At 44.5% G+C, this 26,852-nt stretch overlaps 1 protein-coding gene across 1 annotated transcript in view; it reads right to left on the minus strand.

Moving 5' to 3' along the window:
* Nucleotides 1–2,609: 2,609 nt before the first annotated feature.
* The window catches only part of Kif14 (kinesin family member 14), a 74,956-nt gene continuing 50,713 nt past the window's right edge, over nt 2,610–26,852 (minus strand). Inside the window, exons 22-30 of the mRNA XM_037211370.1 lie at nt 24,951–25,051; nt 18,614–18,708; nt 15,372–15,596; nt 15,029–15,213; nt 10,687–10,842; nt 9,248–9,367; nt 6,263–6,337; nt 5,117–5,249; nt 2,610–4,650 (exon numbers count right to left, since the gene is read on the minus strand). Of these exons, the coding sequence (XP_037067265.1) occupies nt 4,283–4,650; nt 5,117–5,249; nt 6,263–6,337; nt 9,248–9,367; nt 10,687–10,842; nt 15,029–15,213; nt 15,372–15,596; nt 18,614–18,708; nt 24,951–25,051 (1,458 nt within the window). The 3' untranslated portion in view covers nt 2,610–4,282. The remainder of the gene's footprint in view (nt 4,651–5,116; nt 5,250–6,262; nt 6,338–9,247; nt 9,368–10,686; nt 10,843–15,028; nt 15,214–15,371; nt 15,597–18,613; nt 18,709–24,950; nt 25,052–26,852) is intronic.

Below are 26,852 nucleotides of genomic sequence, written 5' to 3' on the forward strand. Positions count from 1 at the left end.
GGCTCTTTTTCCCTGAAGGGAAAAGAAAAAAAAAAAAGTCAAAATGTCGGAGAGCTGGCTCAGTGGTTAAAAACACTGGCTGCTCTTCCAGAGACCCTGGGTTTGATTCCTAGCACCCACATGGAGGCTCACAACTATCTATGACTTCAGCGTTAGGGGATCTGATGCCCTCTTCGGGTCTTCAAAGGCACCAGGCATGCATGTGGTACATAGATATGCAAGCCAATTATCCATACATATAAAGAAAGCCACCATGTGTCCCTATTAGGTTCCCCCTTCTGAACTCCCTTTTTTTCTGCCCAGACACTGCTCTGGTTGCTCCCCAGAGCCTTGCATGAGCCATGAACAGGTGATACACTGACCATTGCTTTGTTTCATAAACATCAGGGTCAAGAATGAGACCCTGAGAACGCAGCTCTGAGCAGCGAAAGCCGATGGCCGCCGGCTTCCAGAGGCCATACTCCTGCATATTTATTGACCTGGCAGGCAGCAGGATCAGTCTGTTTTGCTTTATGTGCAAAACTTTACTCTCGGGCCAATTTCCTGGTGCCCCCAATGACATATTACAAAATGAAAAAGAAGTATCAACAACGGTACTTTATTCCTGGAATACATCTTCCAAGAGCTCCAGAGAGCGGCCACGGTGACCTTTCCTAGCCTGAACCCCCGCTGTCACCAACGTTAAATTACTTTCTAAATCAGAGGTAAACTTTACATCATAAAACACCATCCATAGCCACATCAATCCAGCCCGAGATCTGCACTGCCCCCTCGACCCGGACTCCTAGATATCCACAATTCACAGATCGACCAGCTTTGCTCTATCAATATGCCTCACCCAACGGGATACCACGCTAATAGATGACTGGAGCTGCTGCCCACCACCGTGATGTATAAGAGCAATATGTTAGGAAAGCCCCCACTCACCTGGATGATGGATCGTGGCACTGGTCCTCCCGGGAAAGCATGCTGGTGATGTACGGCCCATAAGAGCACCAACTGGGAGAGAACAAGTTCAAAGTGGGTTCAGTTTAGCTTGTAGAGACGAGGAGAAGCAACCTGGGTCCCACCAGGACCCACCAAGAAGGTGGCTGTTCACACAAAGGCCTGCACTCGGACACCTCTGTCCAAGGCATGCACGTTCATGACTACTGCATGAACTACATGAAATGTCCTGGAGCTTGAATCGAAGCAGGCACAGGGATGCTTTTACTCTGTGGACATGTGATACATTTTATAATAAAATTACTAAAGGGAAATGCACAAGGATGTCATTTTGGAAAACGTTAACTGCCCCTAAGTTTCTCTTCTGTGATGAAACACCCTAACGAAAGCAACTTAAAGGAGACAGCTTATTTGGCTAACTTTCGGCTACAGTCCGTCACTGTGGATACGTCAAGGCTGTAGGAACCGGAAGCAGCTGTTAATTCCCAGTCCAGAGCAGAGAACAATGAATTAATGCACACACGTTAGTCCTCAGTAAACTTTCTCCATCTTAAACAGTTCAGAATCCTCTGCCCAGGGAAGAGTGCCACCTCAATTAAATGTAGTCAAGACAACCCTACACAGACATGTGCACAGGCCAACCTGACCCAGACAATCCCTTAGTGAGACTCCCTTCCCAGGTGATTCTCAATGTGTCATCTTGATAATTAGAACTAACCATCACAATACTGAGCAGACTGAACAGCTGTAGTATGCACACTCAAAGATGTGTGCAGATATTGTAAACACTGTGGAATTCACTGTCTCTATCGGTTGTTGGAACCCAGTGTTGGTAGATCTACTTTAAACACGCCACGCTTCAAGGACTGTGATTCTTGTACACTGGCAGATGTTTGTACCAAGTGTGAGCTTGCTTATTTGTTTCTTGAGATAGGGTTTCTCTGTGTAGCCCAGGCTGTCCTGGAACTCACTCTGTAGACCAGGCTGGCCTTGAACTCAGAGATGCCCCTGCCTCTGCCTCCCAAACGCTGGCTGGACTGAAGGTGTGCAAGCCGCCACACCTGCCGTGACCTTGTTTATAGAACAAGCTTTGGCAGCTAGTCACGGGAGGGCAGACTAACATGTGCTCATCATCTACGGCCGGCCAGCAGCCATTCTCCCTTTCCCTCACTGAGTGACCACAGACATAGTCCACGAAAAGCAGAGGGATTTGTCCTTCTGCAGACGCGGAACCAGAACCGAGGCAGCTGGCTCCTGGAGGTTGTGTAATTAATTAGCAGCCTGCACACTACAGCTTCCAAACGCGCGAAAAAGCACGCACAGCTTCAGAGCACCTGCTCAGCAGGGGAAGTAAAGCTGTTCGAGGCTCAGCCAATGAGAGGGCGAGGAGGAGGAGGAGGAGGAGGAGGAGGAGGAGGAGGAGGAGGAGGAAGGAGGGGCTGGACTGCGGCTCAGTGACCGAGCACCTGGATTCAGTCCCCAGCTCCAGGAGTGAAGCAAGAAGAGCGCACAGTAACCACATAATTTTAGCCTTTGTCTACTGTTTCCTGTTGATCTGATCTGCAAAAGGGATAGGTATTAGCCAGGCAGAGCTACTGTGACATTTTTGAGTGAGGAGTAAAGTGAATGAAAACGATTCAATAAAAAAGTCTTGGACTAGGAGGCAATTCTGAAGCTCACAAGATTTATTAAAGGCACCCTCTTTATAACACTTTTCAGTGCACATGATTCTAACAGCAACATATTTTACAGCATCCACTCATATACAGTATAACAAATTATTTAGCATAAATATAAATAAGCTTACAAGCGTACCCGAAACATTTCTGAGGACAGGCATGAGTTTAGAAAACAGACACTGGCCGGGTCAGGGGTGTGCACTATGACCCCAGCAGTCAGGAGGTGAAGGCAGCTAACAGGGGTAGGCCACACTGGGCTACCCGACACGACCATGTCTCAAAGACAGAAAACCGAGGGAGAGGGCCGGAGAAACTACAGACTAACGGCTGTGAGCAGGGTGAGTCCGACCTTCAGGAAAGAGCCTTCTCTGTACTTCAGTTTACCAACTTGGTCACACCAGTGCTACCTGCCGGCACACTGGCTGAGCCACAGTGAACCTCAGGAAGAAAACACAAAGGGCAAAAGGAAAATGGAGACAAATCCTCTGCGTTGCCACACTTGAGACCGCAGCGGAGCGCGCAGGGTGACCTGGTGACTGCACCGTCCGCCTCAAAGCCCCAGAAGTACGGGGGTCACTGCTCCGCCAACCTCCCCAGGCCACTCTATAGTCCCTCCCCTAGAGAAGATGACAGGCGTCCTCAAGCCAACCTCACCCAGCTACACTGAATCAACCAGCCAAAGAATTTCCCTCTAAGCCTGCTTAGGTCACCCAGGCAAAGATACTATGTATCTTCTTAAATTATACATATCCTTGTGGTCAAAAATGTTGAACTATTTCCTTAAGTTAAACCCTAAAGCAGGATATTATCTTTGTTACTTGATTGTAGATGAAGGGTTTTTTTTTTTTAAAGCTATGAAATATAATAAGGATCTTTAATCTCCATCAAACAAGATGTAAACTAACTACCCTTTAGCAGAACAAGCACTATCAAAGAGGCCAGTCTGATCCCTCAAGTGATGCTGGTCACATTTCATACTACTTTTAAAGTTTATGACTATAGCATCCATTATAGAACACAGATAACAGAGTAAATGCTGATGCCATGTAGTCATAAATATGTAATTAGATTATCTTTAGGTAATTTAGATTGAAAAGAAACAAGTCACACATTAGTGAAGATGGCGAACAGTTAACCATTCGACAGAGTTGTAGTAAGCTGCCTTAGTTAAACTTGTGCTGGGAATTTCACCATAAACCTAACCCCATATGCTATATTTGGGGGAGAGAACGCACAGGCCCAAAGTAACCAACTGTTCAGATTTCCATTCTCGAGAAAATCCCTATCTACAAACAGACTAATGAACCAGGTAGAGACAGTGTTCAAGGTAAGCACTTAAAATTCAAGGCCACGAGAAACTGGAGACACGGTCCCTCACGTGGTCCTGAGACCCTCCTAATTTCATTCTGATGCTAGTGCTCCAACATGGTAAACTCCTTGTTTAAAAGTCATCTGCTTAGAAGATTCTGATCGTACACTGAGGCGTTCTGAAACCAGGACTCCGCGTGTTTGTAATATCCACCCCGACAGGAGGCTCTGCGTAGACCCGGACTCTAAACATTTGCACACGTTTCCTTTTATGTCCTCCTGTGTGAGGAAGAGCGTCACCAAGTGTTCTTTCTGGTCATGGACGGTCACCAAGTGCCCGTGCAACGGTTTCACACCCACTGGATCCTACTGGGGGTGCAGGCCTGTGAGGGCACTTCTGGGGCTGTGTCTCCATGTAGTTCACAAGCACGTGTCGGCACGCCCCCACTGCAGTCAGCCCCGCTGGTGAACTCACGCGGCTCTTCCTTGCTGTTCGGATGACAAGATCCCTGGGGTTTCAACAAACCAGGTCTTTCTCCGCGTTCAAAACAGACGAGGAGCGACCGAGCTAGAGACTCTAGCTGCCCGTGATCGGGGAGTTCATTCCCACCGCGGCCAGCAGAAGCAGCAGGCCCAAGGAAGGCACTGTGAAGCTGGCGTGCCAGGCTGCAGATGGTTTCGGTGCAGCTTCTGAGACAGTGCAGGTCGCCGGGGCACCCTACGGAAGAGGGAAGGAAAGAGCGGGTTACCCTTTCCAGGCGCCAGCTGGTATTATCACACGACTCTAGGGATGTTTTAAGTAGAAGGACCCTACATGACAACCCCAAACCACTGAAGGTTTTTCTGCTGAAGTGCCTCGTGGACAAACACTTGGCTTCCCTGACTGTGCAGGCAGAAGTGTGGACTTGGGTTCCGTGGAACTCAACAGCCCACGCTCCTACACTGGTAACTAATCTCACTGGCGTAGGATCAGTGAGTTAGTCATAGCTCAGGCTGCAAGACAGGGAGGGAGGGGGAGGAAGAGAGGGAGGGAGGGGCAGAGGGAGAGGGAGAGGAGAGGGAGAGAGAGGGAGAGAGAGAGAGAGAGAGAGAGAGAGAGAGAGAGAGAGAGAGAGAGAGAGAGAGAGAATGTCTGCATCCTTGGAGTACACAGTTCCAGTTCCAGACCCACTCAGGGTGCGTACCTCTCAGTGCGGATGTAATAATCTCAATGGTTTTCTCCAAGCAGTCTTGTAACTTCAAGAATTCTGATGCAAGAGGTAGCATCTGGGAACCTTGTTGTCGAGAATCTTCTTGTACTTGAGTTCTGAAGCCTTTCTGTATAAACAAAATATTTAAAATATAGACATAATAGACTATATAACAGTCAGTTTAGTCAGAATGATTTTAGTTGCCCAGAAATTTATCATTAGTTTATGATACGTACAATGAAACTACATCAATAACAAATTACACTAAAAATGCTTAATTCCTCACCAGTGCAAACACTTCATTTCTTTAAGCAAGATCAAAATACAAATGAACAATGATTACTTTTCAAAGCAATAAGAGGGGCTGGAGAGATGGCTCAGAGGTTAAGAGCACTGACTGCTCTTCCAGAGGTCCTGAGTTCAATTCCCAGCAACCACATGGTGGCTCACAACCATCTGTAACAAGATCTGATGCCCTCTTCTGGCCTGCAGTCATACATGCTGTATATATAATAAATAAATAAATCTTAAAAAAAAAAAAGCAATAAGAATTTAATTTTAACTTATTTAAATTACAGCCCTAGCATCCCAGCGCAGAGGAACAGGATGAAGCGTCAGTGCCATGGTGTCCAGCACCACAGAGGCTAACTTTTCATTTCAAAGAGTTCCGATTCACAGTGTTTCCTTTAAACATTTACTGAACTAGTCCAGTCATGGGCACTGTGGTCCTTGTCAGTATGCTGACCATACACTCCATCCGCCTTTTTCTATAAAGTGAGGTCTGTGACATGAGACCACTTTAATTCAACTCCATTCGACACTATGTGAGCACGTTAATCATTAAATGTGGTTTTTAGCCTATAATGACTGTACTCAAGCAAAAGCTGGCAGCCCCACGCCAGTAACTTCGAAACAGATGATGCGTTAGGAAGTTCCTGTGCCGTCAGGAATCCGTTACTAACACTAGTGCATTAAGACTGCAAAAGGAAAACCAGAAAACAGTGTGCTTCATTAACACGCACGACTTAGCTGTCTCCAGCTAAAGATGCAAAGAAACAAAAAGATCTAAAAACAAAAGAGAAATAAAAGGTGAAATAAGAAAAAAAGATAAAAGCAAAAACTACTGAAAGCCGCTCTTACTAGTCTCCATTCAGCAAAGATGTTTTCAAGAGAGCTGACCAGTTCCACAGCATTAGCCTTCATCCTCTTGGTGACCTATAGGAAATGAAAATACTCTGTTATACAAATAGTCATCAAGAAACATTGTTTTCAGACCTATGTGAGACCAGATGGAGAAGCTCTAGTCTAAAATCCAGAAGAGATGCAAGTCCCATCTCTGAGTTAAGCAGAAAACATTTAGAGAGTACTTAAATCACACAAATGGAATTTCTTCAAAGTAAATAACACATTGATTTCCATATCAAAAAAGCCACACTTGGGCTCAGCAGGCGAAATCACTTGCTGCTCTGGCCTGTGGACCTATTATGGATGATCCTAGAACTCATGTAAAGGTGGGAAAAGTGAACAAACTTCATAAAGTTGTCTGCTGACTTCCACGTGTGACGTGACACGCAGATATGCAGATACACACACGCGTGCACACACACACACACACACACTAATAATAAAATATAAGTATAAAAAAGAATATACTCTGATGTCTGCTATCAAAATGATACTTGCATTTTATTTAAATATTTGTAGGGATGAAATTTCCAAAATTTCCCTCAGAAGAGATGGTTTGAGCTGTCAAGCAAATATGAGCTGCCCTAAGAATGTTATAAATTTTATCTGATTCTCAATGATAATCTTATGCTGCATATGCATTTCCATCTTGCAGACTGAGACTCAGATCTCAGATGGTATCTCCTAGCTCTCAGAAGCAGGGTGTCTTAGACTAAATCAAAGAGTTGCTGTCCGCTGCTCACTGCTGCCCTCCGCAGGTGGAGCCGAGTCTCTGCAAGGGGATTCTGCTTGTGTTTAATTGGCTTCCACTAAGCTCTTGTCCAGGTCAGCGCAAACTTGAGTTACAGTAAGAAGAGAAATAGGCCATGGTGGCACACCTATAATCCCAGCACCCAGGAGTGAGAGGCAGGAGGATTACTGCCTGGACAGGAGGATCAAGCCAGCCTGGACAACAAAGCAAGTTCCAGGCCAACCAGAATTACACGATAAGACTGTCCCCCAAAAGAAGAAAGAATTTAGGCACACATAAATCCTTTACTTCATGAACCTCGCTTTGAAACCATAATTCCAGTGCTCTCTATGAGCCTACTTTCTATTTCTCTAGTTATTCTTTTTCTACTTCTTGGGTATTCTATTTTTCTGCTACAGCTCCTTTTAAAAAAAATATAATGCAATCCTGATTATTATTTTCTTGTGCGCACGTTGCGTGCGTGCATGCATGTGTGTGTGTGTAAACACACGAGTTCAGTGCCCACAGGCCAGAAGAGGTGTGAGATCCCCTGGAGCTGGAGTTACAGGTGGTTGTGAGCCGCCCGACCAGAGACTCAAGCCTCAGTCCTCTGGGAGAGCAGTAAGTGCGCTCTCCTGCCCAGCCTCCGCTGCAGGCCCTGCCAGAGGCTCTTAGGACTCTTAAGTTGGAAGAACACAGTCAGGAGCGGGGAGATGGCTCCATTGGTAAAGCCATGAAATCATGAGGTCCTGAGTTCAATCCCCAGCAACCACATCAAGAGCTTGGCATGGGTGGCACGGGCTGGTAATGCCAGTGCCGGGGAAGGAAGACAGAGGATCTCTAGGGCTTACTGACCAGCTCCAGCCAGTCTAGCTCTGCCTCAAAAACCATGGTGAACAGTTCCCGAGGAACAACATCTGAGGTTGACCTCTGACCTACACACACACACACACACACACACACACACACACACACACACACACGGGTATCTGCACAGAGAGAGGGGGGGGAGAATACAATGAATTAAAATCGCACCATGTAACAAACTACAGCGGCAGACTGTAGAAGGACAAGAGGAAGGAGAACAGAGTTCTGCGTGAAGCATCCTCTTTCATTTCCTCAGAACAACCTTAAAGCGAACGCCCGCCTGTTTTATCAGCAGGAGAAGCACGGCTCTCGTATCGTTCCGTCTCCACCGGTCACTCATACTCCACTCCCCACTCACTGCCAGAGAAGTTTTACCGACAACTCCAGCGACAGATAAAACGTATCTGTGACGGATGGGGCTGCTCCCGAGGCAAAGGCAATCGCAGTGGTCGACTACCACCTAACAGTCCAACCCATCCCCTCTCCTCAGAGTCCACTGCAGAACCCCATCAGCCTCGTGTCTACCGAAACCGCCAGGGTCCACAGACCTTGATTTTGGGCCAAGAAGAACGCCTTTGGTTTTGCTCATCTTTTAAAACAAATGAACAAAAAAAAGACACACAAGCGAGAGGGGCGGGCATATTCAGAGGATGCCACCCGAACAAGCAAGGCAAGCAGGTTAGTCTTCGCCAGCCACTGGTTCTAGTGTTTCTTTTTTAATTTCTAAAAATTGTATTTTATGTGTATGGGTATTTTGCCTGTACGTGTATCTGTGTACCACATATACCTGCTCAGAGGGCAGAAAAGGACATCAGATCCCCTGAAGCTGGAGTTACAGACTGCTGTGAGCCCGCATGTGGATGCTGGGATCTGAACCCCGGTCCTCTGCAAGAACTGGGGGAGTCTCTCCAGCCCCCATCCCCAGCCCTGCTCACGCGTCCTCCGGAAGGAGGCAGAAGCAGGCCCAGGAAGTCACTGACACCTTCACTAGGTCTGCATCTTGGCATGAGATCACTGATGTGAATGTCGCTGGAAAAATACTTAGTTCAAGCTGACTGCATCAGCCAGTGCCGGCTTCTGTTTGCAGGTCGAGGAGCAAAGACCAACAGAAAGATGAGAAAGCCATCCAGGGAGCCAACAGTAGGCACTGCTAACACCTTCCACATGGCTCAGGAGAGTCACAGACGTGATCTCTGCCTCTTCACTAAAAATAATTCAGTACAAACTAAAATACATAATATGGAAAAACGGAACTCCCTGCACTACACTATTATTTGTACATTTTAAAGGTATTTTGGGCAATACACATGCTGAAATAAAACCGTTTTTAAGATCCACCTTACCTCCTCATGTGCACTCTGCCTGGAGAGGTCTCGCTTGAGGTCCCGTGCTTTCTCCAGCCCAGAGTCTAAGAGACTCCTCATCCCTGAGGTTATACCATCCTGGAGGGCAGCTGTGAAGGCCTGTGAGGAAACGTTCTACACATTTAGCTGGTAAGCTCAGGTTTTACACGTTAAAATTTTATTACATTTTCTGTGTGTGTGTGTGTGTGTGTGTGTGTGTGTGTGTGTGTGAGAGAGAGAGAGAGAGAGAGAGAGAGAGAGACAGAGACAGAGACAGAGACAGAGAGACAGAGACAGAGAGAGAGACAGAGAGCGAGCACATGAGGGTCACAGGACCACTTGGAGGAGCTGGTTCTCTCCTCCCACCCTGTGGCTCTAAGGGATGGAACTAAGGAAAATCAGGCTTGGTGGAAAGCATCTCCACCATTGGGCCATCCCATGTGCCTGGTTTTACATACTTTTCAAAATTATAAGGTAATGAAGCTATAATTCACTCCCAGTTTATTAATTCAGCTAAAGTTAGTATGAGAACAATCTATTGGGAAATAAAATTAGCCAACTTATAATTAGTATTCCATGTGCTATGCTAAAAAGTGTGTTCATTTGAGGTAGGACCTTATTTGCTAAACTATAGGACATTTTAATATAGTATTGTTCATAGCATAAACAAATTGGGCAATACAAATATCTATAATTACTGTTTTTTTTTTTTTATGTGTAAACTGTATGAGACCATGTCCCACAGCTGATAGCAGTCATCAAAGCAAAGAACAAAAGGAACATCTTTCCTTCCTTTGGTTTGTGACGTTGGTCTCACTATGTAGCCCAAGTTGTCCCTGTTCTTATGATCTTCAAAGCCTAAGTGCTAGGTGACCACCCTAGCCCCCAAAGGATTTTTGTTTGTTTTCTGAGACAAGGTCTCGCTGTCCTGGAACTCACTGTGTAGTTCAGGATGGCCTTGAACTCACAAAGATCCACCTGCCTCTGTCTCCTGAAAGCTGGGACTAAAGGTGTACACCACCATGCCTAGCTCCAAAAGGACTGTAAAGACTTATAATCATCCAATCATATTTTAATCATTTTTGTTTGTTTGAGAAAAGTACTCATGTAGCCCAGGCTGGCCTCAAATTTGCTTTACAGCCAAGAATGATCTGGCCCTTCTGATCTTCCTGTCTGCCTCCTAAAGATGGACTACAAATGTGTACTAGAACATCTTTTATACAGTGCTATGGCTCAAACTCCTGTGTGCTATGCAAACTACCAATGGAGGTAGCCTTCTTTTATCCAGTTCTGACCAAAAGAATTTTAAGTCATTGCCAAACCATTAAAAGTACAAGTTATTTTGAAATGAGAAATGAACTTATCCTGTGCAGTGATACGACTATCAGAAGTCTCTAATGTTCCTTCGCAAGTCTTCCAGAGCTAACATTACACATTACCTGGGTACTGGGAATCTTGTCGCCGTTTTCCAGAAAACAGAGCTTGCTCCCTTTTAGAACAGCTAGCTGACCCACACACTGAACAGCCTGCTCCATTATCTGGACGACTTTGTTTTGAGCCTCTCGTACCATTGATGAAATATCCGAACAGCACCCCTGTGAAATGAAAATGCATCAGTCAGCGTATCACATCTGTGAGATTTTGAAGAGGTGGTAAAGAAAAAAGGGATGTGGGTGAAGTTAGCAGGCATGAGGGGTTGGACTTCAGCCCCCAGTCTCAGCACTAAAAACAACAACAGAGCTGAAGAGATGGCTCAGTAGATTACGGGCACTGGCTGCTCTTCCAGAGGACCAAAGTTTGATCCCCAGCACCCACATTAGGTAACTCACAGTCATCTGGAACTTTCAGCTCCACAGGATCTGACGCCCACTTCTGATCGCTGAGGGCATCAGGCACATGTGTGGAGCACGGTCATACATGCCGGCAACTAAGACCATACACGTGAAACTGAAATTCACAGCATGATGACCACTGAACCGCTTGTGGGAAACGGAAAGCAGGCAGCCCTGAAGCCATGCAGCCGTAACATGAGCACATCCAGCTTCCGCCTCCCTCAAAGACTTGACCCAGTGAAGAGAGACGGAAAGCCAGCATGAAGTTCAACTAAGACAGGGCGGGTAAGTAAGTACAACTGATCACAAGCAACACTGGTAGCTACCACAGTGGCTGGTGTGTCTGCCCCAGCCGCTTTTAACTTGAACTGTCCTGTCAACACCCCAACAGACAGTTACTAAAACTATTCTCTTTTCCCAGGGAAGAAGGCAAAGGAGAGGAAGAAAAAGGAAAAAAACTAACAGAAAAACAAAAAACAAAACAAAACAACAAAAACAAAACTCAGCTACTTTAAACAACAGCATTCCCACATGCACTCAGTGCACAAGTCTTTTTTTTTTTTTCTTTTTGTTTTTTTTTTTTTTTTTTTTTTATGTATACAAAGACACAGATCTCATTACAGATTTGTGACCACCATGTTGCAGCAAGTCTTCTTTCTTTTTGAATTTCATTGTTTTGGTTTTTCGAGACAGGTTTTCTCTGTGTAGCTTTTGGTGCCTGTCCTGGATCTCACTCTGCAGACCAGGCTGGCCTCGAACTCACAGAGATCGCCTGCCTCTGCCTCCTGAGTGCTGGGATCAAAGGCGTGCGCCACCACAGCCCGGCTCTTAAAGGCACAGGAAGCTCCTCGTGAATGCTTCTCTCTGGTCCTCCCCACTGTGACCCTGAGAGTGTTGTCCTGCCTGCTGTCTGGAAGATGTCACAACACCACTACACAGTAAGGGCTGACAATCCACGCTCCACTAGAACAGCCTTCTGGCTAGCACTAGCCTCACGTGAGTCTTCCCAGTCACCCGGGTCTCCATCCTTCAGTCCTTGGATAGAACACATCCCACAGGCCTAGATGTTGAAACTCTTAAGTCAAGTTGAAAGCATTCTTCCCGGAAAATGAAGAGAAGGAAAGAGATTTCACAGCAGAGACTCTACCCGGGATTCTCTCTCTTTAATGCCAATTTTTCTTTTCTTTGTCTTTTTTTGTTTGTTTGTTTTTCTGAGACAAGGTTTCTCTGTGTAGCCCTGGCTGTCCTGGAACTTACTCTGTAAAGCAAGCTGGCCTCGAACTCAGAGATCCACCTGCCTCTCAGGTACTTTCTTATACCATGATATCATCTGATAATCACAGTAACCCTGCCAGGTAGACATTACTGTTTTTATTTTCCAGGTAACAAAATGGAGAGACTCATGAAGCTAAGTAGATTGTCTAAAGACACAAATTAACATCGCATAGAAGAAAACACAGGATTTCAAATACAACAGTGAGTCTCTGACTTGTGGGTATAGTCCCCTCCCCTCCCCCACATGCTACTCTAAAGCTGCCTCTTTCATTTCTTTTTTTTCTTTTTATTTATTTATTTATTATGTATATAGTGTTCTGTCTGTATGTATCCCTGCAGGCCAGAAGAGGGCACCAGGTCTCATTACAGATGGTTGTTGAGTCACCATGTGGTTGCTGGGAATTGAACTCAGGTCCTTTGGAAGAGCAGTCAGTGCTCTTAACCTCTGAGCCATCTCTCCAGCCCGCCTCTTTCATTTCTAACATAGACTGTCCTGAGCTATATTCCTTCATTAGGGTTGAACCTACACATGCATGCATGCGCATACACATACACACACCACATACATGTGCGCACACACGCGCACCCCCCCACACACACACCCTCTTACACTGCCTCTTTCATTTCTACTACAGCCACCCTGAGCTATATTCCTTCATTAGGGGTGAACCTAAGTCACACCCTTACTCCTGACCGAGAGCTCTGCTCTCTGGCCAACCCCATGCTTCCATGTTCATGGCTCTATGCTGTCAAACCTTCTTCACCGGAAGTTTGCCCACCTCTGTCTTTAGTCCATCTCTGTGGTACATTCTTCTCTTTCCCTGTTATCTGTATCCAACCCTTCATCTGGTGTGAATTTAAGATTAACAACAAATACTCAACTAGCTAGTTATCACATCATGAGTCCTTGTGAAAAGACGCTCCGAGTCGTACACCCACAGAGAGCCTACAGTCACTGAAGTCCACATGCTTATTAACAGGATGGCATGTTAAAAGGCATAATGGCAGGGCGGCGGCGGCGGCGGCGGCGGCGGCGCACGCCTTTAATCCCAGCACTCAGGAAGCAGAGCCAGGAGGATCTCTGTGAGTTCGAGGTCAGCCTGAGCTACAGAGTGAGATCCAGGACAGGCACCAAAACTACACAGAGAAACCCTGTCTCAAAAAACAGAAAAAAAAAAAAAAAAAAAAAAAAAAAAAAAAAAAAAAAGGCATAATAAATAGCTACTCAGGGTTAACAAAACAAACAAAGAAACAAACAGACAGACAGACAGACAGACAATAGAGGTACGCAACCAAGCTGGGGAGACCAAGAAAGTTCTCCTGGGGAAAAACAATGGACAGTAAATATTTCCCGAACTCAGCCCACGCAGGAAGTACTCGTCACAGTAAGAATTCCACTTCAAAGATGTGGCTCGTTGGGGCTGGTGGGAAGGGCCGGCTCAGTGGTGTAGGGAGGTTGCCACCAGGCCCTAGGACCTGAGTTTGTGTCTCTGGAACCACCCGGCAGACTCCTGCAAGTTGCCCTGGACCTCCACACATGCACCAGGATGTACATAAGCCCCCACGGGCCCCTCAGATGTAAAAAAATTTAATGTGGGAATTACTACGTAAAATATAGTAGGTATCATCACATAAAACTTAACCAAATATTCTAGAAAGTTTAAATATCCATTTTAAAAAGTGAAATTTGCCTCTCTTGGTATTTTCTCCCCACCCCCGCCCCCATCTATTGGAGAAATTCTCATAGAGATCTCTGGCATGGTAACCATGAGATACTTTCAATATTAATTCCCTACTTCTTCTACGGTAATGGAACCCTGATGTTTAACTTGGTCCACGGGTGCCTGGAATAAAAAGCCCACTTCTTGATTAGAGCTGGAGCGAGCTGTGGTCGGGTGAAGTTCTGGCCAAGCATATCAGTCCCTGTGAAGGAAGGCCCTTTCCTTGTCCCCACCCACCACCCGGCTGCGCACATACAACTCGGATGGTGCTCTATCATGACGGAGCTTGACCAGGTCAAGCCCACCCTTCAGGCACAGCAAAGGGGAGCAGTGCAAGGCATCGGGACCCCGCCTCTTTGTGCAGAAGACCCTCCATGCCTACCTCTGCCTCCTAGCAGACACAAAGCAAACTTCTAACTTGCTTCTTCCTGGTGGCCAAACCCAATGATACTTGATACAAAGTGAGCAGGAAACGAAATTACTTTTCTCACCATGATTTCAACAGGTTTGTTACTAATTCAGCCATGAGCTGAAAGCCAGCCCACAGCCAGAGCAAGACTCTGCCTCTCTGCCCTGTGACCTTAACTGGAGGCTAGCAGAGCATAAACTGGCCAAGACCGCATGATTCAGATCCATCCCTATTACCCAGTAGTCACAATCCACTGGCCGAGCCAGTCACTTCCCACGCCTCGGCTTCCTCATCTATAAACGCTGACAGCAGCACCCACCTGGGGCTTGTCGTGAGGATGAAATGAAGCAATAGCTTCAAACCACTTAGCACACAGAGGACACCAAATCTTTGCTCGATAAACCAATTGAATCCAGTCTTAGGACCCCAAAACAGGAAGCACCCAGAAATACTCAGATGTAATTCTAGGGAAGATACAGGTGGTAGGAAGCCAATAAATACTTTTATAACAAATGAATTCTTCAAAAATAAGAAATCAACGCACCTGCAAAAACAATTGTAAATAGCCTCCCAGTTTTTTAATATCTTGTCTCAATTCATCTTCAAGCCTCGCTGAGCTGGTACCAGGAGGAAAATCATCCAGCCAGTGTTTGAACAAAACCACAAGCTGCTCAAAGGCACAAGCAATCTGGATGGTGAACGCCTGTGCTGCCCGGTCAGAAGAGAACACTTGGAAAGAAAAAGGAAAATTACTGCAAGGAATAGTCTCCAGATAGAATAACTCACGTATGGTCACCATTAAAGCATCTAAACATGGTCGAGAGATGTCGGCCAGATCATCATCCCCAAATGAGAGGGAAGGGCAGGGAATCAGTGGAATCACTTACGGTTATTTTGGCTTTCTTCATCCTGCTCTTCGTGGGCTTTGGAAATGGCAAACAGCCCATTGTAAAGTTTAACAAGGTTATTGATCAGGCTATCTGCTATCGTCTTTTCTTCATCATAACTCTGTCCAAGAAAGTCTATTGACGAACCAATCAATTCTTTGCAAATTCCAGGAAGAAATGATTCTGAAGAATTCGAGTAAATGGTGCTTGATTTTTCCATTAAACCTACACAGACAGAAAACAGCCAGTGTGAGCCTCGTTTTCCAGCACAGTATTTTCAAACGCACAAAAATGCAAGTATACTGAAGAACCGGTGGTCAGTAGTTTAAAGTAGGCTGTTCTTATTGCAGTGCATTCTCATTTCTGTACACTAAGGTGAAAACACAGTCCCATGTAGGGACCAACTAACCTCTCACTAGTTGAGTCCACAGGCTTTGTAGCTCTTCACTCTTCATACAAGTAACTAGAGAATCAAAATGTCTCATGTACCTACTCACTTAAACCTTCCCTTTTTTTTTTAAAAAAAAAAATGTGTCTGGGTGCTTTGCCTGCACGTATATCTGTGTACCATGTGCATACCTAGTATTTATGGAAGACAGAAGAGTCACCAGATCCCCTGGAACTGATGTTCCAGACAGTTGTGAGCTGCCATGTGGGTGCTGGGAATTGAACCCTGGTCCTCTGGATGAGCAGCCAGTGCCCTTAATTGGCTGAGCCATCTCTCCAGCCCTTCATTTAATCTTTCTATACTTGATAGCAATTAAGTTTTCCTAACATCTAGGGAAATTAACTCATAAACTAGAAAACCAGGCAACAATGAACTGGATAAAAAGAAATGCCTCAGAACCTTCAGGTTAGAAGAGCTCTTCCCAGCCAGGCGGTGCTGGTGCACATCTTTAATCCTAGTACTTGGGAGGAAGAGCCAGGCGAATCTCTGTGAGTTCGAGGCCAGCCTGGTCTACGAAGTGAGTTCCAGGAGAGCCAGGGCTACACAGAGAAACCCTATCTGGGAAAAAGAAAGAAAGGAAGGAAGGAAGGAAGGAGGAAGGAAGGAAGGAGGAGGGAAGGGAGGAGGGAGGAAGGGAGGAAGGAAGGGAGGAGAGGAGGGAGGAAGGAAGGAGGAAGGGAGGAAGGGAGGAAGGGAGGAAGGAAGGAAGGAAGGAAGGAAGAGAGAGAGGAAGAGAGGAAGAGAGAAAGAAAGAGAAGAAGAGAGAAGAGCTCTTCCCAGAGTGCACTACAGTCAGGACAGGCTAAAGCTAACTGATCCTCTGCAGCTAACCGAGCACACTTCTGGGAGATGGGCTTGCAGAAAACACCACATTCTAAGTACTGACGAAGCAGAAGTCAATGGAAAGGCTAAAGAGCTCCTTCAGGTCTTCAGCAAGTAACCTTAGCCTGGAGTACATACCATTTGTACATCCTGATTCTCACTTAGATGCGATGTTTCTGGTCTAGTCCACGGGGGACTGGAAGCAAACACTAAGAAGAAGGTCAGAGGATGGGGAACAGTAAACGCCCGAACAAAGCCGAGAGCTTGGCTTGGAGAGAAAGGCACGGCAGCCCGACCTGAAGCCCCAGCTCCAGCGAATGTGTGGCACTGCGACGTGACCTAGAGTTAGCCACCCAAGACAGCCAACCATGTGTGTTCTCTAGGGCTGATGCTTCCAAACGTCAACGCGAATGTTTGAGACCTGTAGAAACCTAGTTAGAAAACATTATGGTCCCTGAGTGAGAAGTCAGACACTCCTCAGATTCCCGAAGCTAGAAGATGCCAGGCCCTAGGTACACCAAAGAATAGTCTCTAGATAGAATAACTCACGTACAGTCACCATTAGGCCCCTACTGAAAGTACAAGGAGCATTGCCTCTCTCCTTCTCCCCACTGCTCACTAAATAGCCCCAGGCTGGCCTTGAACTCCACCTTTCTGTGGCAGCCTTCTGAGTGCTTACCAGGATTACACTGTCTACCGTCACACCCAGCTCCATCTCTTGGGAAAACTTGAAATAAGCAAGGATCTCATATCCGACTTTCCCTTAAAAACACTTTACAAGGGCTGGAGAGATGGCTCAGAGGAAAAGAGCACTTACTGCTCTTCCAGAGGTCCTGAGTTCAATTCCCAGCACCCACATGGTGGCTCACAACCATCTGTAATGAGATCTGGTGCCCTCTTCTGGACTGCAGGCAGAACACTGTATACATAATAAATTTAAAAAAAAAAATACTGAAAAGACACATTGCTCTCTCTGTGTGTGTGTGTGTGTGTGTGTGTGTGTGCTCACACCAACACACATGTAGCCAGTGGATAACAACATCAACAAGTCCTAAGGGTAACAATTATCTTCCTCCAAGCTAATTTTGAGAAAATAACAAAACCAAACCCAGTTTCTTTGAAGAAGATGAGCTATAGTTCTTTTTATTCTTACTTGTATTCTATTAGAACCTTTACCAAATAGACTAACACATTAAATAGTAACAAACTTAAAAAATTTAGATTATTTAATTATTTTATATGTATAAGTGCTATGTGTGTATGTATGTATGTATGTATGTGCGTATGTATATATGTATGTATACCATGTATATACCTGGAAGATGACATTAGATACCCCGGGACTGGAGTATGGTTGTGAACTACCATGTGGGTGCTGGGAATTGAACCTGAGTTCTTTGTAAGAGCAGCAAGTGATCTTAACTGCTGAGTGAGCCTGCTCATCAACTTAGAACTTTTTATAAGGTTCTATATATAATAAGGTGTTCAGTGGTACAGTGTTTGTCTAGCATGCTTGAGGCCCTGAGTTCAAACCCCAACTCCCCGCCCCCCCCCCCCCACACACACAAACCAAACGAATTCTACCCTTGTCCAACACATGCTCACAGACAAGCAGCACCCGGGCTATTTATTAGCTAGCTTTTTAGAGGGTCTTATTCATTTAATTATCTATATACATGCCTTCTTTTATTTCCTCTTCACACAGATCACAGTGTATGATACATACTCTGGTATTTTTCTCATAAAAAAAAATAACATTCTAAACATATTTTCCCATATCTGAATTAGCCACTCAACTAAAAGTCTTTAAAACAAATCAGAGAATAGAATTTGCAAAACAGAATAGCCATCCAATTCACATCTTCATTTTATAAAGGAAACAGCTGCTATGAAATGAAATGATTTTCACGAGACACAGAACAAGGGAGAGTGGAACTTTGTTACTATAGCAACAATTTGATGACAGTGATACCTGATGAGTGTGAAGAATGCAGATTCTGAATCGGATGGACCTGTATGTCATGCAAACAACCAGAAATTCTCCCATTCTTCATCAAACTTCTGCTCCTACACCAAAAAGATAAGCATAAGATTAGCTGCTACACAGCACAGAATATTAAGAATTCTGTCAGCCTTGTGGAAATACGTAATCCCACACTCAGGTTGACATAAGATGGAGAGTTTGTAGTGGTAAACTTGAAATGGTAGAATTCTTTAAATCCTAATTCTAGATAGCCTTAAGAAAATGTATCTTAATTACTTTTGAACCTGTATTCACCTTGTTTTTTTCAAATATCTTAAGTTATATTTTCTTTTTCAGAGCTGCTTCTTATTTGGGCTACTTTTTTTTTTTAATTGAGGCGTAATTCATAAAAGGGTATATTGTTTTGATGAGACTTTTTACAACTGTGGCTGGATGTCTTTCTTTAGTCTTCCAAGAAGGGCCATTTTACTTTTTTAGAGTTACTTTTTAAAGTCATGAGGTCAACAACTTGGACTACTATGCATGTAAGTGCTAATGCAAATTAAAGCCCAAGTTGACCTCCAGCAGCAATTCATTCTATGTTGACAGTGAGAGAACACTTTGCCTGTTAGGATACTGTTACTCGTGGACTGAAATGCTGAAGAAACCCCTCCCCCTATTTTGTTCTTTTGCAAAAATCAAGGTATATTCTAGGGTTTCCTGGTTGACCTCAACAGATAAACTGAGATGATAGTCTTAGTTCAGAAATGATCTGAATGTAGATTTATAGTCTACGTGTACAGCTGGCTAAGTGATATCACTTTCACAGTTCTGCATGTATCCCATCGGCTCCCCATTAGTCACTGAACTCTTAAAACTGGTATTGTAACATTATTACAATGTTTTGCGCCAATTTTATAAACTTTACAGTACAATATGTGTTCCTTTTCTGAGGCAAACCAAAGGTATATTTCTCAAGGTTCTGCTGCTATCAGCAGTGTTGATGGAGGATTTTTTATACATTTGTAATAGATAGAAATAAACCAGAAAAAAAGAAGAAAAAAAAAGTGGTGGAGGAAAAGGTGAACACTGCAAGAATACTCAAAAGGGCTGAGAGTTGCAAACGCCAAGATTGGCTTTGCATAGTAAATGGAATAGAACAGCTCTGAACTATAGCTTACTTTTCCTGGTTTGGTCTGACAGAATGATTGAATGCTTTTGTACAAAAATCAGAGCCTTAAAAACAAGGATTTGGTGAGATTGTAAAATGGTGTGCCACTTTGAAAAACAGTTTGGTGGTTGGTCAAGATGCAAAACATTGTTACTCTGTTATTCAACATTTCTACCCTTAGGAATATAACCTCAAACTACTGAAAATGTGCACCTATGAAACATGTACATGAAGGTTTACAGCAGTGTGTTGCTAATAGTAAAAAAGTTAAAATAACTCAAATAGCTATCAAATACTGGAGAGAAATAAAATGTGGCTTATTCATACAATAGAATATTATTAAGACATAAAAATGAATGAGAAACTGACAGATTAAATGACTTTGGTGACCTCATTAAAAGATGGAGAGTTTGAGGCCATGCTGACCCCATGACTACATGAGACCCTGTCTCAGGGGAATATTCTAACATAGACATGTATATGTGTTCTTTCCAACAAGGACTAACTCATTTCCATTTCTGAGCAAGAATTTTCCTATGTGCAGGCTTCGCCCTAACATCGTTCACGAAATGGGATAAGCATTTCTTGTGCACTATTACTTGGGCGCTGAACATGGCCATGAAACCTGGCATCTGGCCAAAGGGAGAAGCCTGGCACACAGTTCAGTGAGTGCCACAAGGGCAGAGCGTGCTTCAGTAGTCTGGCTGTGGAGTCGGCAGGGCGTCTTGGAACAGTGACCCTGAGGGATAAGCATGGGCTAGCCAAGCAGAGGGCAGACTTGGGAAGCAGGGACACTATCTGAGCCACAGGCATGTGACCCGGGAAGACCTGGGAAAGCACGCAAGAACCAAGCACAGTGTGGAAAGACGCTGCCTATGAAGTGTGGGGAGAGAGCCGGGAATCCGGCCGGGAGGTGTGTGGGATCGGGAGGTGTGCGGGATTGGCTGGAATTACCTAGGGGAGGAATTGAAGTAAGGAAATGAAGCACAGGTAAAAAGGGCATCTAGGCAGACCCTGCGCAAGCATGCCCGTGAGAGCAGTACCCACCAGGAGGAAGTGACCCCTCCACTGCTCCCGCACAGCCCGTTCCCTCAGCCTAGAAATCACAGGCGCTCCTTTACCTTTCTAAACTCCACGTCCAGCTCATTATGAGAACGAAACTCCCTGAGCAGTGACCTGCATCTAAATACAGGTGACCCTTCGGCGTCTTCCTAACCAAACTTCTACTGACCCACCAGAAGGAAATACTATTTGTTGAAAGGATTGTTAAATGGAAGTATTCCGTCCACAAAAGCTTAAATGTTTCAAACATACCCCCCCACCCCGTGAATTCTTACAAAAATAAGTGAAACTACAGAAATATGACAGAAGACAAAAGGGAACTATCAATTTCCAAGTATTTGTTTTTCTAGGGGAAAAAGAAAAAGCAAGTTAAACTAGGTGAAGTATTACTCTTGCGACATTGCACGTTAAACAATGTTTAAACTAAGAAAATGCTTGTCACATTCCTTTCTAAGAGTTTTCATTCAACCTGATAGGAGAATTTACTTTGAACTGTCAGCCACGCGAGTGATTTACGGGTGGCCGGACCAGGCGGCTTGATGGCAGAGCGGCTGCGCACAGCAGCGCCACCGGCAGCCCCAGAGCCATCTGTCAGCGTTTCCATTACCTGCAGCCGTTCTCAGAGTTCGGATTTCGTCATAAACATTCTTACAAGGCTGAAACTTCATGCGCAAGGTCTCAGACTAAGAGCAACTCATTTTCAAAAATATGATACCACTAAATTACAGAAGTTCTCAAAAGTATCTTTGCCAAATGAAAATACCTAATTTCAAAATCTCGAGAAATATGAAAACGAATTTTGGTTTTGGATGTCACTTTTTTTTTTTTTTTTTTTTTGGTTTTTCGAGACAGGGTTTCTCTGTGTAGCTTTGACACCTTTCCTGGAACTCGCTCTGTAGACCAGGCTGGCCTCGAACTCACAGAGATCCACCTGTTTCTGCCTCCCGAGTGCTGGGATTAAAGGAGTGCGTCACCACCGCCTGGCGGGGTCACATTTTAAAACGTGCTTGTTTCTCGTTAACCCCAACTTCAGCAGATGTAAGATAGAATCACCAACATTCAGTGAGCTAAACATTAGTGTTCTCCGACTAATGACCATATTGTGATCCACAATGCTCTTTCCGTAAAGCTTATACTTGTTTATATTGAACTCTTTTCTTACCGTTAAGAAGCTGGCAATCCTAAAACCCAAAGGGTTTCATGATAATTCTCCAATGTGTTGGTCTGGTTAAAATTTGGAGGTGGTCATTACTACTCTAGGTTGACTACTTATCTCAAGCCCCATACATCCAGTTCTATCAAGGACCATCCGTGGGTCACTTTAGTGGCCCAGCCCAGCAGTATCTTTCATCCTTAGGTCAAATCACCTGTAGACATCATTGTCTGCTTACCAGTACTAGATCTGAAATTCTACCTTCTCTGTATTGTAACATTAAGAAAAAGTCTTTTCGGCCAGGTGGTGGTGGCGCACGCCTTTAATCTCAGCACTAGGGAGGCAGAAGCAGGTGGATCTCTGTGAGTTCGAGGCTAGCCTGGGCTACAGAGTGAGTTCCAGGAAAGGTGCAAAGCTACACAGGGAAACCCTGTCTCGAAAAACCAAAAAGAAAGAAAAGAAAGAAAAAGAAAAAGTCTTTTCTCAGTGCTGAAGATTGAATGAAGGACCTCTCATGATGCTAGGTGAGGGCTTTACCTCTGAGATACACCACAGACCTAAGACGCAACAGTCTAAGCCACCATCACTGAACACCACGTAAGGGGTTTGCACACATCGTCTCCTGCCCTTGTAGCGCTCTACAGCATCATTCCCAAGCTGAAATCATAGAGGTCCCCGAGGCAGCCAGGACGGCAGCTGCTCTATGAGGAACCGATGCCTGGAGATGTTGCCCGGCACTCTGATATGATATTAGGGTTCGAGACCTTTTCACTACATTACCGCTGAGGGTTCAGAGACGTTCTCTGCATTAAAGGAGCTCGGGGTCTGTGTGGAGAATCTGTGCCGCATACTTCCCTCACAGCAATTCTGGTGACGGCTCCATTTCCTCATTTGTAAGACAGATGGACACAACAACACTTACTTAGAGGTCTGTGGCAAGTACCAAATGAGATCATCGCTGTGGGATGGTCTGTATGGCAAAAGTGTTGCTCTGATTGGTCAATAAATAAAACACTGATTGGCCAGTGGCTAGACAGGAAGTATAGGCGGGACTAACAGAGAGGAGAAAAGAAAAAACAGGAAGGCAGAAGGAGTCACTGCCAGCCACTGCCATGTGAAGATGCTGGTAAGCCACAAGCCATGTGGCAAGGTATAGATTTACAGAAATGGATTAATTTAAGCTATAAGAACAGTTAGCAAGAAGCCTGCCACGGCCATACAGTTTGTAAGCAATATAAGTCTCTGTGTTTACTTGGTTGGGTCTGAGCTGCTGTGGGACTGGCGGGTGACAGGGATTTGTCCTGACTGTGGGCAAGACAGGAAAACTCGAGTTACAATCATCTTATCAGGTATTTAAGAAATGTTCTGTTTGTTAGTGTTGTGTTTGTTTGTTTTGAGACAGGGTCTCTTTATATAGCCCTGGCTATCTTGGAACTTTCTATGTAGACCAGACTGGCCTTGAACTCACAGAGATCCTCCTGTCTCTGCCTCATGAGTGCTGCCACCATGCTGAGCTTGTTTGTTGGTGTTTAAGACAGGACCTTGCCGGGTGGTGGTGGCACACACCTTTAGTCCCAGTAATTGGGAGGCAGAGGCAGGGGAATCCCTGAGTTTGAGGCCAGCCTGGTCTACACAGAGAAACTCTGTCTTGATAACCACTCCCCCACCCTCCAAAAGAGAAAGACAGGATCTTACTATGTTGCCCAGGGTAGCCTCAAACTCATGCTCCTCTTGGTTCAGTTGTCCCATATTGAGACCCCAGGCTCGCCCACATCACTAGACTCCCAGTATTCTTGACGGCAGTGCTCCTGTGGTTGGGGCGATGCTACAGATGTTCACTCTGAAAACTCCCTCGTCCAACACTCCAGACTAAACATACACTTAACGTCCTGTGGGAACCTCAGTCGTCACAGCCAACTGGAAAGTCACCATCCGTCTCAAACGCTGCTTTCCCTAGCTTAAAACCAGGAGCAACCCTGGGCTTTTCACTGCCTGAGATGCCCATTGCTTCGGCATTTCAAACATGTGTAAAATGGGGTTCTTCTCTCCAGTTCTGTCCATCTAGTGCCTCTCCGCTCTCCAAGGCCGGGTTCGTGAGGACAGGGAGGATTTTACTTACCTGGGATTCCTCAGGACATGGCAGCCATCATAGGAATATTTGTTTTCAATAAACAACAAAATTAAAGGGCAAATGGTCCAGGCCAAGGCTTTCTATCCTATTTGCTTCTGCACTCTGAGCATTTAAGTTCTAAGCAGAGCTAGGTTTTCCATGAAAAGCCTCTACCCACTATGGATGTTTTTATGTTTTGTGTACAGATGTTCTGTATCACCCTGGTTTATTCTTTTGTGGCGCTCATACTAACTTGATTGTGTTTACACGTGTAACTTACAATAAAATATCAGAACACGTCAAATTCTTGAGATGTTAAAAGTGATGCTATTCCTTTTTCTTTTTCAAGTGATTTCTTTATTTTCATTTTTATGTGAACTGGTGTTTTTCCTGCATGTATGTCCGTGTGAGGATGTTGAGTCTCTTGGAGCTGGAGTTCTAGACAGTTGTGAGCTGCCATGTGGGCGCTGGGAGTTGAGCTCAAGTCTTCTGGAAGAGCACCCAGTGCTCTTAACCACTAAGCTGTCTCTGCAGCCCCATAATGCTATTCCTTTTTTATACAGAAAATTAGATCTATGCCCATCCTAGGCTGCTCTTAAAACTAGCATGATAAAATACTGAACATTTTTGCTCATACAGCAAACTAATAAACAATGTAATGCTATAAGCACTGTAATTTGATCACTAACATTAATGACATTTATATTTCTGGGTCCCCATTACAGATATATCATGACGGTATGTCTCTTAAGATAATTTTATACATGTCTGTATATACAACTCTGTAACTTATATACTTGCACATGTACATATACACAGAACAAGAAAAACAATAACAAAACAACTTTACCTCCTTCTAGAAAGGGAGGAAACTGGTGTGCTTGTAATGTCTGGCTCCCACTCATCTTCAGGATCACAAAAGACATCCTCAGTCCTGTTACCACTGTCAATCTAAGAAAAATAAAATGCAACCTTTCCATTAATTGTGATATTTATAATTCAGCAAAAAGGCTTAAATCATTTTATTATTTTAAAACATAAAACTAGCAAATTTTTAAGACTGCTTAGTCTTAAAAATAGCATATTAATGATCAAATTAAGAACTAATAACATAAATTATAGTAGAAACATGTATGCAGATGCCATTATGAAATCTATTATTTTGTAGGTTAACCTAAAAGCCATTATTTTGAAAGGTTAACCTAAAAAAACTAACCATAACAACAAAAACCCCTATCACATGATGTTGAGAATTAAAATAAGTCTTACAGAAACAACCAAAATTATTAAATACTTCAAAAACAGTAACCTGGACTGGGAGATGGCTCAGACAGTGAAATCGTTGTCCTGTACATATAGGACTCAAATTTGATTCCTAGAACCCATGTCAAAAACTCAGGGTGTGCTGACACACATCTGTGATCCCAGTGAAAACACACACTTATGATCCTGGTGAAAAACTCAGGGTGTGATGGCACACACTTGTGATCCCAGTGAAAACTCAGGGTGTGACCCCAGTGAAAACTCAGGGTGTGACCCCAGTGAAAACTCAGGGTGTGACCCCAGTGAAAACTCAAGGTGTGACCCCAGTGAAAACTCAGGGTGTGACGGCACACACTTGTGACCCCAGTGAAAACTCAGGGTGTGACAGCACATACTTGTGACCCCAGTGCTGGGAGGTAGATGGGTGGATCTTAGGGTCCACTGCTGGCCAGCCTAGTCTATATAGTGAGCGCTAGGACACTGAGAGATCATTTCTATAAGGGGAAAGTGGATGGTGCCTGAGGCCGTCCTCTGGTGTGCTTACACACACACACACACACACACACACACACACACACACACACACACACACAGAAATAATAATAAACTTAGGGACCTAGAGAGATGGATCAGAGGACCTGGGTTCCATTTCCAGCACCCATGATGGTGCCCTTAACTCCAGCTCCAGGCCACACATATGTACACATATAACATAAAGGCACATAGATATATAAATAAAAATAAAATAAGTCATAAACAACAACATTTTTTTTGGGGGGAGCTGAGAATTGAACCCAGGGCCTTGTGCTTGCTAGGCAAGCGCTCTACCACTAAGCTAAATCCCCAACCCCACAACAACAATTTTTTAAAAACCACTTGAGTTTAGAAGAGACAGTTAACAGTAAAACCCTGAGGGAGAGATAAAATAATCTGGCAATGTTAAGGTGCAATCTTGAACTGAGGAGATGTCTTAGTGATGAATTGTTTGCTTAATTTGTGTGAAGTCCTGTAGTCCATCCCCTAAACACATACACACACACACACACACTACATGCACATGCATGCATGCACACACATACACACACACACACTACGTGCACATGCATGCATGCACACACATACAAACACACACACTACGTGCACATGCATGCACACACATACACACATACACGCACACAAAAATCCCTTCTTGGTTGAATATACTAATAATGATCTATACATTAGATATTTAAGCAGTCTCAATTAAAATTCTACTAGATACATACTACAGAGCTTGATTCAGAGTGCAGCACATGTGAAAACTAAGTAAAGAACTTGGGAGAATATGTGAAAGCAGGAAGTCAGTCCAACAGTGAGCTGCATACGAGGGTTTAGTGTGTGCATCCCAGCAAGAGTGATCAAATGCTTCAATGATGTTTTAAATACGTTCATTGTTGTAAAATCAGAAATTATTAACACATAGAAACACAAACAGGGAGTCAAGCCACCC

Source organism: Peromyscus leucopus, chromosome 15 (genome assembly GCF_004664715.2).
Source record: "Peromyscus leucopus breed LL Stock chromosome 15, UCI_PerLeu_2.1, whole genome shotgun sequence".
NCBI classification, from domain to species: Eukaryota; Metazoa; Chordata; class Mammalia; order Rodentia; family Cricetidae; genus Peromyscus; species Peromyscus leucopus.